This window comes from Haliotis rufescens, unplaced genomic scaffold (genome assembly GCF_023055435.1).
Source record: "Haliotis rufescens isolate VD_foot unplaced genomic scaffold, xgHalRufe1.0.p SCAF_2, whole genome shotgun sequence".
Taxonomy (NCBI): Eukaryota; Metazoa; Mollusca; class Gastropoda; order Lepetellida; family Haliotidae; genus Haliotis; species Haliotis rufescens.
This window is the reverse complement of record NW_025963890.1, coordinates 10,682,003-10,696,857: the sequence shown is the minus strand read 5'-3', so window position 1 is coordinate 10,696,857 and position 14,855 is coordinate 10,682,003. Positions and strand designations below refer to the sequence as shown.

The 14,855-nt window shown below is 38.5% G+C and overlaps 1 protein-coding gene across 1 annotated transcript; it reads right to left on the bottom strand.

The window, feature by feature from the left end:
• Positions 1-13: 13 nt before the first annotated feature.
• Positions 14-13,171, bottom strand: LOC124129712 (late embryogenesis abundant protein 1-like). Its single transcript, XM_048399204.1, has 2 exons — positions 12,982-13,171; positions 14-213 (listed from the first exon to the last, which is right to left on the bottom strand). Exons 1-2 carry the CDS (start codon positions 13,169-13,171, stop codon positions 14-16), a joined length of 390 nt encoding a protein of 129 aa, XP_048255161.1.
• Positions 13,172-14,855: the final 1,684 nt, after the last annotated feature.

Sequence of the window (14,855 nt, the reverse complement as noted above, 5' to 3'; positions counted from 1 at the left end):
TTCTTGCCAGTCTTTACTGCTCACCTGTCTTCTGTTGAAGCTCACCTGACTTCTGTTGAAGCTCACCTGTCTTCTGTTGAAGCTCACCTGTCTTCTGTTGAAGCTCACCTGTCTTCTCTTGACGCTCACCTGACTTCTCTTGAAGCTCACCTGACTTCTCTTGAAGCTCACCTGTCTTCTCTTGAAGCTCACCTGACTTCTCTTGAAGCTCACCTGATCTTGACAGATTCAAGAGAGATTACAGAATTGTGTTAGACCTTCCAGCATAAAATGTTGCAGACATATTTTATTTCTTTGTAGCAGGGGTAAATGTCTACAGTTTGGGGGATGGGTTGGGGGGTGGGGGCATGTGGTCTTGGTTCGAATACAAGTTCGCCCTGATTGTGTTACTAGGTTTGACAGCAGGTACCCAAGTTCCTGGATTTCACTATCACTCCAGGCTTTCCCCCAACTCCAAGCTGACACACAGTGATATAACTGAAATTATGTTCAAAGTGGCCTTTAACAAAATTCACATGCTAAAATATTGGGAAAGTCATTTGGGCCCACTTCACACATTTAAGCATGCACCATGTTGTGACATTGCTTAACGATTTGTAACCTCAGCTCATTATGTAATATGTGTAATATTACAAAGGTGATAAACCCAAACTATCTAATGGATCAAGTTAGATGTAGGCTGAGGGTAAGTATTACCGTATTTCCTCGATTAAACGCTCGGACATATATTTCTTTCAGACCCGTTTAATCGGAAAAATAATGGGGAGAATAGCTGCATATTAGCTACCTGGCGTTTAATCGCGGCCTGGACTTTAATGGAGACCCGGTGTTTATTCGAGGCCCTGCATTTAATCGAGGTTAACAGTACCCTAAAACACTGGCATGCTTCATGCTTCCATAGGCACCATTCATTCTGCTGAATTCACTGATTCCTTACCATTCTGTAGCAGCAGGACAAGGCCATCGAGTCTTTACTCAAGCATTCATAACACTTGAAAGTTACTCTGAAAACGGTCCGCTTCTATCGTCAAAACAAGCCTTGGGGATTCCCGGTAAGAACATATGTCTCCAGCAAGTCATATAGCTGGAATATTGATTCATGTGGCGTTAAACAACAAACAAAACTAACTATCGTCGAAACAATCTAGATTCAATTCTCATTGACTTTGCAGATAATTAAATGAAGCGCTCATAAAATCAGCTCTACGGCCTCGTCTGACCATCATGTTTGGGCGGTAGCCGGGACGACTTTAGTCGTCACTTTTCCGATTTACATGTATTGTTAAACTGTTCACTGAATCCTACTGTCAGATCCCGTCGGACATTTCCGTGAACTTTCATGAAACAACCCGATTGCGAGGGACGTATTTAAATGCCTTAATTACAGTGCACTGGTAATCGTTTACGGAGCTTTCCCGTGCGATTTGTTGAAACAGGTTAGTAAGTATGAATTAGGGAACATCTAAGACATTATTCTTTGAAATGTGTCAGAATTATATTTTATTTATTTTTTCGCCGCAAAACTACATTCAGTAAAACTGGTTTACATATGCGGGATACTTACAACAGCCTATCATTTGGTCGATGTCGGGTACAATTACTTTCAAACACTTAAATTACTCCTGATACTGAAACCATAAGCTTTTAGCAGTTATCTAGTTGCCGTGCAGGTTGTGTATATATTTCCCTCAGAGGAGGACGTGGTAATGAGGTTTTACCACACATGCCTTCGATGTGTTGGAATGGAAACACCAGTTTTCACTTTGTCAAAGTGATTTTTACTTTCATTCGTATGACACTATTCGATGGTATTGAGTCTTTTTAACATATGATTTAACTTAAAGTACCTTGTAAAACGCTCCATGTTATTTTTTCATTGAAATATCAATGCTCTCTCCCTCTTCACATTTCTCGGACACCAAAGGTGCGTACACACGCACGAGCATAAGGTTTACACCTAGAACGCCCAGCATTGATAAAACAACGTAGACCGTAGAAAAATAAGGGGGTGAGTTCTAGTCAGTTTCTGGTGGCGGTGCTCACCGTGGTCGCATGCAATAATTAAGGAATTACAATCATTATCATGTGCAAATTGTTCATGTGAAAGTTGCTGAACTTTTTATCAGTTAAACTTAATTAAAAAAGAGCACGTCATATATGAAATACGGGGAATTTAGCAGAAAATCCCTTTATATCCAAACATATGCACGTATGGTGTCATTTGGGCCCGTCTCGTGTCAGGAAAAGCAACTAATATCTCTTATATATTGTAGAATTGTTATTAGATGATACGCGTGCTAAGTGTAATGCGAATAAAATGATATTGTCAACTGAATCTATCTTTAAGACTGGTTTCATGTATATATGGTATTCACCTTGTTTTAACACTGTCCGGTCACTATCTACAAATATGGTCTTCTGAAATGTTGGAATCATCAAAAGGTGTAACATATACAATATTTAAATCCGAACTTGTAGCTGAACAATATTTTAATAATTTATGTGAAAACCAGTGGTTCTCACTAAATCAGGTCAAAACATCTTGTCCCAGGCTTCCAGTTGAAGTGGGGCGTTGGTGATGAATTTTAAGTACTTTTCAGTTGTAATTATTTTGAAAGCTATAGAATTCATTTGCTACCTGGATAACCCAAATGGGTTAAACTTCCACAGTGTGTTTAATAGTACAAAAAAAAGTGTGCTAAACGAATTATCAAAATTTTGTTCAGTCATAATGCAAAGTCCTCTGGGTAAAAACAATGTCTACACTCTATTGCAGAAAATTGTTGTAACTTGTAAATAATCTTAAATATGAATTGTATATATGCAACAGTCTGTGGCCAGAAAAGCAAATAAATGAATAAAGCTGAACAAAGTTTAATGCAGACTATACCCTAATCCCTTAATCCTCTGTACAATGTAGGGGTAGACTGCGCACACACGCACACACACATACACACATACCCGCGAACGCGCGCACACAGACAGACGGACAGACAGATTCTTTTATTAACCCTTCCGTTCCTGTTATCCCATATAATATTTTTTGTTAGTTTTTATTAAAATCTTAACACACATTTTTATCATTTACGCAAACAAATCCGTTATTTTAAAATAGTACTATAAACAGAAATGTTAAGATATCAAACAATATTTTCAATATTTGTATCTTGAAAACACGTCTTTGTTTCCTTCAATTCAACAAAGAAATAGACAAAACTCAAAGTTGTATAAGTTTACCACCCTTGGCAGCATGAAACTGAACTTTGTCTGTATCACCGGTACCTGAAACTGTTTCATGAATAAAACGTCACCGTAAACTCGATAACAAAATCTTGTGCTACATCACAAAAGTTTAAGTCAAATGTTTCAGCTGTATTTGAACGTTCCATATTCCCAACTAAAGTCCCAAAATTACTCCAAGACCAACATGACCGAAACGACTGGGCTCTTGTCTTCACTTCATATAGTGCGCAACGCGCACACTGCCATCTGAACCAGTCATCTCCTCGACCACCAACAGATTTCGTTGGACCCCACATGGCCCCGGGCTTTATGACGAGGCCATCATGACCACTGAATCTGCTGAACTGACCCATGGGGCCTATCTAGGGTCAGTGTTTTGTAGGTCGTAAACAAGATAAACAATTTTACTGCTTCCTTAACTTGAGAAAGTTAACCCAAACAAATATACAGACGGACAGTAAATCGGTCAACTCGGTGCCACAGCTGCCCCGAATGTTATTATAACAATAGAAGGACCCCATAGACATTGATGACAATACCAGAAGTGTACCAGCCACCTTTATAATATGGGGTAGTAAATTTGATTTAAGCTTCAATTTGATACCGGAGAATAACATGTAAACGTGTAGGTTAAATTTCTGTATTTACAATATTTACTGTTTAATAAACTTTATATAGGCGGTGTTAGATTTTTTCGTTATTATCCTATCAAATTTTGATAATGTAAAAACTCGGCATATGTTAATAACACCGCGAAGGTTTGAATTCTATTCTATCCGAAAATGATAGTATAAATACACATCTATCCATCTATGAGCGATCTAAATATAATATATTTTTCAAAACCACTTCAGGGGAATTTCTTCTTCATCCATTGTCTTCTGGTTTACTTTGAATCAAGAGATAATGGCACCGATCTCCTGATAACAGGTTCCTGAAACGTCTGCCAGGAACTTGAAGTCTCTAGTATAGTGGTGCCGTGTCCCATTGGTACAATACATCAGTGTCACGTGACTACCATAAATCTGATTGGCTGTTTACTTTTATCGAGGAAATTGTCGAAAATGCCATAAAACATAAGAGGCGTATAATTCCCTTTGATAGACAAGATAGCGGCGTGGGAGATCTGCAGATATAGCCAGGCGGCGCATGTTTAATGCGCTGTTTAATTTTGCGCGTTTGTAAGGTAATTAGTGACACTTTTCAAGCGTAATTTGCGCTGACATATTTCAGCCGCATCTCCAGATAACCAATGCGCCCGTCGAGCGGGTCGGGAGGCACCTTTTTAAAGTTTACATGTTGTTACTACGGGAAACGAGACTTGGTGAACATATCCTTTCCTTAATGCCTTGTGTTGTGTGTTTGTTGTGTTGTCATGTGTTTTACTAGTGTTGTGTTTTACTAGTGTTGTTATGTCAATGTCATGTCATAGGTTATGTTTCTTGTGTTCTCGGATGCCTGTTATTGTGTTGTACTATTTCATGTTTCTTGTGTTGAGTTATATGTTATGAGTGAGTGAGTATTGTTTTACGCCGCTTTTTGCAATATTCCAGCAATATCACGGCGGGAGACACCAGAAATGGGCTTCACACATTGTACCCATGTCGGGAATCGAACCCGGGTCTTCGGCGTGACGAGCGATCGCTTGAACCACTAGGCTACCCGACCGCCCCTATATGTTATGAATGTTGTGATATGTTTATTGTGTTATATTGTTTTATCTTTGTTGTGTTATGTTCCGTGTTTATTGTGTTATGTTTCTTGTGTTCTCGTATGCCTGTTATTGTGTTCCGTGTTTATGGTGTTATATCGTTTTATCTTTGTTGTGTTGTGTTCCGTGATTATTGTGTTATGTTGTTTTATCTTTGTTGTGCTGTGTTCCGTGTTTATTGTGTTATGTTGTTTTATCTTTGTTGTGCTGTGTTCCGTGTTTATTGTGTTATGTTGTTTTATCTTTGCTGTGCTGTGTTCCGTGTTTATTGTGTTATGTTGTTTTATCTTTGTTTTGTTGTGTCCGTGTTTATTGTGTTATGTTGTTTTATCTTTGCTGTGCTGTGTTCCGTGTTTATTGTGTTATGTTGTTTTATCTTTGTTGTGTTGTGTTCCGTGTTTATTGTGTTATGTTGTTTTATCTTTGTTGTGCTGTGTTCCGTGTTTATTGTGTTATGTTGTTTTATCTTTGTTGTGCTGTGTTCCGTGTTAATTGTGTTATGTTGTTTTATCTTTGTTGTGTTGTGTTCCGTGTTTATTGTGTTATGTTGTTTTATCTTTGTTTTGGTGTGTTCCGTGTTTATAGTGATTTATTTCTTTATCTTTGTTGTGTTGTGTTCCGTGTTTATTGTGATTTTTTGCTTTATCTTTGTTTATTGTGTGTACATGTTAATATTGTGTTTCATGTGTGTTGCTATGCCACGTGTTGCAGCTGTTGTGATATCTTTGTTGTGTTGTGTTTTGTATTGTTTATGTTTATTGCGTTCTATGTTCGTTGCCATGTTTTAGGACTAACATGATAGTCCATCAAATCGTTCATACACAAAACATTTCTGTCTTTTATTTTTTTTGTAATGCTGATTATATAGCTGATTATATAACCTATTTTTATCATCATGACTGGCTTTGATTTAAATTAAATGCAGATATTCCGAATTCACTGTGCAAAACTAATGTTGTTGCGTTGTGGTATGTTACACGTGTCTTGTGTTGTGTTGTTGTGTTTAAGCGACTGCTCTTATACATCGGGTTCCTGAACAGAGGCTACATATACATACACACAGCGGAATGTGTTGTTCAGTCACCTTAAAATTATTATGTGTAAGTGATTTTATTCTTTTATGCAGCATTCGTCAGTATTTCAACTACAGCAAAACCGACAAACCAGTGATCGACAGTATGATGATCTATGCGTCAGCGTACGACACAGTCAGCCAGTTTAACTATTAGCACCAACCCGTCCATAGTTACATTGGTCTTTCATTTTGTGTGGAATCTATAATGGACCGTCTTTCACAGTGAGTGAGTGAGTGAGTGAGTGAGTGAGTGGGTTGGTGGGTAGGTGGGTGGGTGAGAGTGAGTGAGTGAGTGAGTGGGTGATTGAGTGAGTGAGTGAGTGAGTGAGTGAGTGAGTGAGGTTTCACGCAGTAAATAACAATAGCCTAGCCATCTCATAACAGGGAACATCAGTAATAGACTTCACACCGGGTCTTCGGGGTAACGAGCCAACACCTCGACCATCAGGATCCCCTCCGCTCCGTGATGAATGATAACTGTGACAGATCAGCTACCCTCTGGATGTACTAACATTACAGTGAGAAGACCGGAAAACCCAGTCTGTGGCTGTCAATACAGGTGGTTTAAAAGGGGCACGTGTCATCAATAACGCCACAATTCCTTGTGCAGAGTTGCGTCCCTTTGGCGCAACAGCAACCTAGCCATGACCGTGAGTTCGAATCTCGGCCTGATAATGTTTTTAGATTTTTAAGGTCCACACCTTGACACGTCGCGATATAACTGGAATGCTGTTCAAAGCGGCGTTAAAACCAGGTTCACGCACTCTACGAAGTATTCAATGCAGTCACAAAAGCCACAGCTTAAACAGTATAGGGGCAAGGCTTTCTGAGAAATGATATAGTAAATATCGCAAAGAAATATTATTGTGTCCTTACGCTGATTGAATAGCTCCCACCTTCTGCCTTTAAGCGTTTGCAAGCTGGTTGTTGGCAACATGACATTAAAACAGTGGCGGAAAATAATTATTGTCAACCGTGTCATCAGTTGTTCATAACTCAAGATGTACATAAGACGTATTAACTACACAATATTGACTTGCTTGATGTACAGTAAAGTACGGTTATAACGAACTCAAAGGGACTACTAATTTTAGTTCGTTATAACCGTAGTTCGTTATAAGCATATATACAGTATAACATCAGCAAATAGTCGGGACCAAAAAGTAAGTTCGTTATATCCGTCAGTTCGCTATAAGCGTGTTCGTTATAACCGTAGTTTACTGTATCCACATTTTCATAGAGGCTACAGACGTCTAAAGGTACTGTCTGGTGTTTTTCAACTGCTGAAAGGCGAGGTTGTTGATGGTCTTTCCCCCTCGGGGATATTGGAAAAACTCTGCCTGAACAATTCGTTTCTACATATTTTACCTTTATCTATACATTAAGTGCTGTCTCAATTCAAAAGCGTACAAGCGTTGAAATGAACAATACTTAGTTCATTGATTCAGGAACGGTGCCCACACTGTGTCGTAAACGCAAACATTTTGAAGTCAATTAATGCAAATAAATAGTCAAACACACTAACTTCAGAAATCGCTCATTTAATCATAACGCACACAAAACAACTGCAGACAAAGATACGAAATTAGTGACATCGTTCATGTAGACAAAAGCCCCGCCTACTCTTATATCATCCAATCAGTCACCCGTAGTCAACCGGTGAGCGCGGCTAATTGTATTTACTTTTATGTAAATATAAAGATGTAAAATAAATCAACTGCCAGGGTATCACGTTTATGTTAATATCAACTCATTTTAGATATCATACGATTTCTGTTTGGTATCTTTAATTTAAATATTCAACTGTTTAGAAACATTAAAAGTAAAACATTAGAAGTTAATGATGATAGTGTAGCTATGCGCCAGTATTGTTTGAACTTGCAGGAAGATGAACTCCATATATTATTTAAATGCCCTTTGTATGTAGAAATAAATAAATATATTCCTAATTTCTATACCAGCAACCTAAATCAACAAAAATGTATACATCTTCTAAAATCCCAAAATACAAAACATTATTTAACGACTCACCTTATTTAAACAAAATGACAAAAAGATAAATGCAAATTGTCTACAACTGTATAGAAGTGCTGATGTTAACAGGCGTCCTAGGCATACCTTTTTAAAACTGCCCTGTACTATTGGCCTCATGGCCACAAAATAAGAATAAATTGTCTGTCTGTCTGTATAGATATATTCATCATGGTGGAACATTTAGCCACATGTCATTACACGAAACAGGTGTACAGAGTCCAAATATAAACATGTAGTTGAAAATATATAATGCCTTTTGAAAGGGACTTAATTTTTAGATCGTTGTTAAAAGGTTTCCAGGTTTTTTTAGATAATTATTACTTATATCCTTTATAACTTTATAAAAATGTGTATATACTGTAACTCTCAACGAGGCACTGATTATAACGAACATGTGATCAGCTTGTTGGTGCCTCAAAATGTTTTAATTCATCACATATTGTGACCACTAAGTCAACCTTTCTTTAAGTTAAACTATCAGAAATTATTTTAGCCAATCATAGGCAGATGCCATTCTTTGAATTTTCGTAAATTGTTTAAACATAAAAGACTCGTTACAGTTTTCCCCACCAACGCAATTTTGCTTTTAACTATATAATATGTATGATGCTTAAAATAGGTTTGAAAACAATGAAATACCAAAGGTATGACTAAATAACCATCAAACAATATTGTGCTAACTTAAGGTGTAGCAGTGCAATAAAAGGTGAACTTAGGCCACGAAAAGCTATTTGCGCCCATATGCAATGCATAAAAGCATGCGAGAATTACCTCCCCTTCCGTCCCGCCATTACGTCTACAAATAGCGCCATCTAGGAGACGTTCCCGATAACAGGCTTTGTTCATTAAGTCATATATTACTGTGCAAACTAGGCTTCTGTATTTTAAACCACTCTAAATGTTGCGGGACGATGTTGAATTCATCACGCGGACCCTCTGGAGATGTCTCCTCCGTATGGGGCATATGGAATGGCGTTTTATTGAGGTGTTAATGTTAGGAGACGCGTGCCAGTTGAACGTCAGTCTGCCAATGGAATTCTTCACGTGTCGAGTAATAAGACACGTCGACAAATCAGACATTGTATTCGAAGCTATTAACTGTGATAGGCGTAGTGGGGAAGAGCAACGTCTTTTTAATGTGGTGATTTTTTTATGACGTATTTTTCTTTAGATGCGTATCGGCAAACAAAGGAATATTAATGCTGTCTGACGGGCATTTTAAGACTACACACGTTTTGACAATGTCAAAAATATAAGGGTTGTAAATGATGAACCCTCCTTCAATATTTTACAGTGCTTTAAAAAAAATGCGATTCAAATCTATATACCTTAATTCCTGTTTTGTTTAGTTACTTTAAACATATATTGTTAAATCCATCCGCGTGTACAGTATTATAGAAAATATCGCATCGGATTGACGGGTATGAACGAATTTGTTGTATTAAATGAATTTATTCAGGAAAATAGGATATGTTCTCGGGTAATAAGTACGCATAAAGACAGTTAAGATTTCATCACTTAAATCGAACCCCTTTAACCCAGAAGGTATGATCATTTAGTGCAGGAAATGTACCTTTATGTACCCTGCAGTGCTTGGACCCTTATCCCAAAATACTTTTATTATTCAAAGGCTGATTCAGGATTTTGAAAACAAGTGTGTGTGTGTGTGTGTGCGTGCGTGCGTGCGTGCGTGCGTGCGTGCTTGTGTGTGTGTGCGTGCGTGCGTGCGTGTGTGTGTGTGTGTGTGTGAACAACACTAAAGGAGATCTTTTTGTTCAATACAAGTACACATTTACCGTGTATGATTTTGTACAATATATACAACACTAAAGGAGACTTGTTTGTATTTTACGCAAAACCGTGTATGACAAATCACTTCCTGCTGCATTACCATGGTGGCTGAACGGAAGCAAGACAAAGGACTTAAAATAAAACAGCTAAGTTAAAACCATGTAAATATGTTATGAGTTTGTAAGTGCATAATGTATCTGGCCTGACAACTCACGCTCTAGCTTCGTGTAGGTAGTTCTATGTCGCCGATATGACGTAAACTCGACTATAACAGGGATAGGACTTTTTAATATACCCTGAGTTATAATTATTCATCCATAGTTAAAGTGTGCGTGTGTGTGTCGCATCTTATGACAAGGAAGGTTATGTTTCACTGGAAAATAAATACGATTTGAGGCGCAAATGAAAGTATACCGAGTTTGTTTTTTAAGTAAAAGAAAATTGAAAGAGCTGTTGTTTAATTTGGTTATGTTTATATAACAATCTCTTATTCATGCAACAGTTTGTAAAAGGTAATCTGTGGCTTGGTAATCCTGTGTAAAAAGAGTTGGTTCAACGAAGACATTGGCAATAATTGAATTTGTAATCACATGACCCCTACCATGTTTGAAATATGTGCGAAAAAACCCCCAAATTTATTGATTTTCAAAGATAAGATCTCTGAGATATCAGCACATGTGTATTATGCGATTTTAAAAATAATTAAAAGCTTTAACTCAAATAATCTTTGAAAATGTAAATCAATGTAGAAATATTCTTGGAGTGCTGACTCATTATATAAGTGCCAGTACATTTCATTTTTGGGGATATAATATCGCTACCTTAAATTGAAAATCAAACATACGATAAAATCAACTGAGAGGTAAAGTTTCTTTTTTCCCTTAGTTTAGTTAGAAGGGGTAAAATAATTTCCAGCTGTATGGACATTTTCATTGAAAAGTTGGAGTAAGACAAGGTGATCGCATCTTCCCTTTGTTTTCTATGTTGCATGCATATTTACCATCATACATCAATTCCGAATGTATTTCAATATATCAATGCAAAATGAATATAATTTTAGTTACCTAGTACAACGTCAGTAACCATATCTCTTTCGAACAATAATGACACGAAAGTGTTTTTTATATATTAAATTGCTTCAATCATTTCTTTAATTATATTGTTGAAAACGAAAACTAGCGAAACAACAACATCATTAGTCTGTCTTACAGACCCTGATACAAATATATATCAAATACAGCCCATGCAAGTCTATAATGTTTGGCAAGTCTAGATCACTGCAGTATCAGTCACTGGGCTCCTTTTTATTATATTTTTATTAAGATAACTGAACAAGTGTTTTTTTATGTACGATATGTTCATTTCAGAGACTAGATTTTAGTCTTCAACATCATGGTAACTACCAAACTCCAAAATCTGTGTGCTCAGTATCAACCTCGGCCGTCGAGGACGATGTTGCAAAAATCCCAGTACCCTTCATCACAGGATCTGCCTTGTCAAACCCATTGAAGCATTCAACCTGTGCTTGTCACTGTATGGATATCGAATTTTGTGAAAAGGTATCAGCATCGGATGTTTTCACATTGAAACTCCCGTGCTAAATTACTGGATGTGCTTGTGTAAAGACATAGGCTTCACATATTGTACACATGTTGTGATTCATGTTAAGGATATTCAAACCATTTATTATCCAAGTCACCAGGCGAGAACATCAGATCTAATTGTGTGAGTGAGTTAATTTGGTTTAACACCGCTTTATACAGTGCTCCAGTAATGTCACTGCGTGTCTGCTTGATATGGGAGGACAGCCCGGGGTGATGCATGTCGTAGACGCGTGCCACATTGGTGAAACCCATGAGCACAGAGATGGTGCTGCTAAAGCTGGAAAAACATAATATGGGACTCGAACCCCCAATCACGGCTAAGGGAGGCAACTGCGGTGCCTTCGAAGACTTGGTCTCCCGAGACCAAAATTCATAATTGGATGAGTGGGGTTTATCGTTTTAGAGAAAATACATGACTATCTTGTTGTTTTATTTTTTAAATGAACTTTAAATGAAAATAAAAACTTTATGTTTCAAGAAAAGGGACATTAATCTGAATATTTGAAGATGTCCTTATATCCTTTCAATTGACAAATATATTTTAGTGATTTCATTTAAGTCCTTAAAATATTTATAAAAATATTTAATCTAAATTGGGAATGTTGCTTACATGATAGTGTTACATGACACATGGCGGGCAGAAAATCAATTATTTAAAATTTGCAAAAAGCTTTTCTCTTTTGTAACAACAACACACGTCGCTTACAAATGCTGAACACTGTCGTTATCAACAGCATCGTTGACGAGTTCCTATATACAGTTACATCTATACTGTGCTTGTATGTATGTAACCACGGACCAATACAAGTCCGTGATGTCACAAACAAATCCTGTGCAAATGATGGCACCTCTCTTTACGATCCCTGGTAACACCTGCTGCGATTCCAATATGGAATGCAAGGGATGAGTTCAAAAGCCGTAACATAAACACAGATTAATTAGCGACGTAATTTGCTTGCTGAGGACGCATGCCATTATATCGCCAGACAGTGCGTGGGTTTGGGGCAGTCACAGGACGGATGAAATATAGTCCCTACGTGCCTGGCGGAGTGATCTCAGATGTGACGGTTCAGCGTTTCATGTTCACTGCGCATGTGTGGGTCATTTTCTCGCCATTGGCATTCCAGGAATTGCAAAGTGTTAAATAAAAGATTCTGCCACTAATACAACAAGAAGGACACACTGAAGCGATTTTGTCTTGATATTAACAAGAGACCATACATGTATATGGTCTTTGATATTAACGGAAATTTGGCTTCACTCTCATCCTTGCTTCAATTATGCATATATTGCCGTATACACGCGTTCGACGTTGAAGCTGTATTTCATCCTACGTTGTACTTCAGGCTGGCAGGGCAAGTGCAAGCCAGTGTTACTTATAATGTGAGCGCTCTGCTTTTCTTCTGTGCTGCAACTGATTTGCTACTGCTTTTCACCTGCCTTGCGTCTGCTTTGTACTACATGCTGTGTTACTACTGCTTTGCGCGTACTTTGCATCTGCTTTACTACTGCTCTGTGCGTACTTTGCATCTGCTTTGCATCTTCCTTTATCCTGCTTTGCGCGTACCTTGCACCTGCAATGCACCTGCTTGCTCTGTTTTGCGCATGGGTTGCTACTGCCTTGCTCCCACTTTGCATCTGCTTTGCATCTGCCTTGCTCCTGCCTTGCTCCTGCTTTGCTGTTGCATTGCGTCTGCTTGCTCTTTTGCGCATGTTTTGCTCCTGCTTTGCGCGTACCTTGCACCCGCAATGCACCTGCTTGCTCTGTTTTGCGCATGTTCTGCATCGGCTTTTCGCCTACTTTGCATCTGCCTTCTCCACTTGCTATGTTTTGCGCCTGCACTGCGCCTGCTTTGCTCTTGCTTTGCTCTTGCTTCTCCCTTGTTACTGCTTTACATCAGCTTTGCTTCTGTTTAGCTTCTGCGGCTTGTCATTATGTAACCCGGCATCATGCCATGCTTTCCTTGTCAGTTGGTTTCTAATTGTATTTATGGTGTAACAGTGAGTGAGTTTGTGTTTGTTTGTTTGTTGTTTAAAGTCGCACTCAGCAATATTCAAGCTAAGTATATGACGGCAGTCTGTTAATAATCGAGTCTGGACCAGACAATTCAGTGATTGACATAATGAGCATCGATCCACGCAATTGGGATACGATGACATGCATCAACCAAGTCAGCGAGCCTGGCCACCTGATCCCGTGAGTCGCCTCTTACGTCAAGCATAGCCCCCTATGACTACAGTCGCCACTTCATTGAACTGTATTTCAGTTATATTACGGCGTCTTAGCTTAATGTGGGAGGAGATCCCAAAGTCACAAGTGTCATATAGGCGTTTACCCTTCAATGGCGTTGGGACTTCTCTTATAGTGATATCACACACACACACACACACACACACACACACACACACACACACACACACACACACACACACACACACACACACACACACACACACTACAAGGAAAGTGAGGACTTTCCTACCTCATTGGTGGTTTCAGCAATGCCACAGCATTAGCTGATTTCCGCGAAGTAAATGGTCATGGTCTGTATTACAGCGAGACTGACCACTATCACCTACAAAACGAAATAATAACTTTACGTGTTGACAGTCGTGTAGTTTATTCTAAATTTCTCTGGAAATGTGTAAACATATCCGTATGTCTTAATGGTGGCATATCCGTGTGGCTTCTCCGAGTGTGATACGCGTATTGTGTTTCCTGGCTAGTTATTTATAAAATATTCTTGAGAAGGGCGCTTGTTTCCATCATTGCTTCAAAACAAACTTTTTTTTTATTACCAACACATTAATGTTTATTGTCAATACGTATTTAAAATAACCCCTTTTACATCATTATTTTTCATCTACCAATTGGATCATATTGCAAGGAGTAAAAAAATATATATCGGTAAATTCCGGTAGCCTTCGACAATTTCCGGTATGAAACGATCTATTACAAAGATCATCCAAGGTTGGGGAGACAAGGGGCTGGGGCGTGGTTGCCCTAGTTGCAATAAAACACGTTCTGGCAGTAAACGGACGGTGGCCTATGTCACACAGCAATTAGGTAATGTACGAAGACAACTCAAAACATACTGGTCGCCATTAGGAATTACAGCTACCGCCGGTGATATCGCAGAGTGTCTATTTTATCAGCTGTGTTATAGGTGAGATGGCTTCTTACAAGACCTTGCTGTGGGCAGTTCCCCGCAAGGGGACAATGGTTAATCACAGAGGATGGCTGGGACTGTGTTCTTGCATGTCACAAGTGGATACTTCGCCGGTGTAGGAGAATCGAGTGGGTCAAAGTTATCACTTCCTATAATATCATGACGTGTGATATCTAGACTAACATCTAGTCTCTGAAATGAACATATTGTACATAAAAAAACAGTTG

Coding starts and splice junctions, on each gene's coding strand:
- LOC124129712 (XM_048399204.1), bottom strand. CDS start 13,171: ATGCGCAAAAGAGCAAGCAGACGCAATGCAACAGCAAAGCAGGAGCAA. Junction 214..12,981: donor AGATGCAAAGCAGATGCAAA/GTACGCACAGAG, acceptor TGTCAAGATCAG/GTGAGCTTCAAGAGAAGTCA.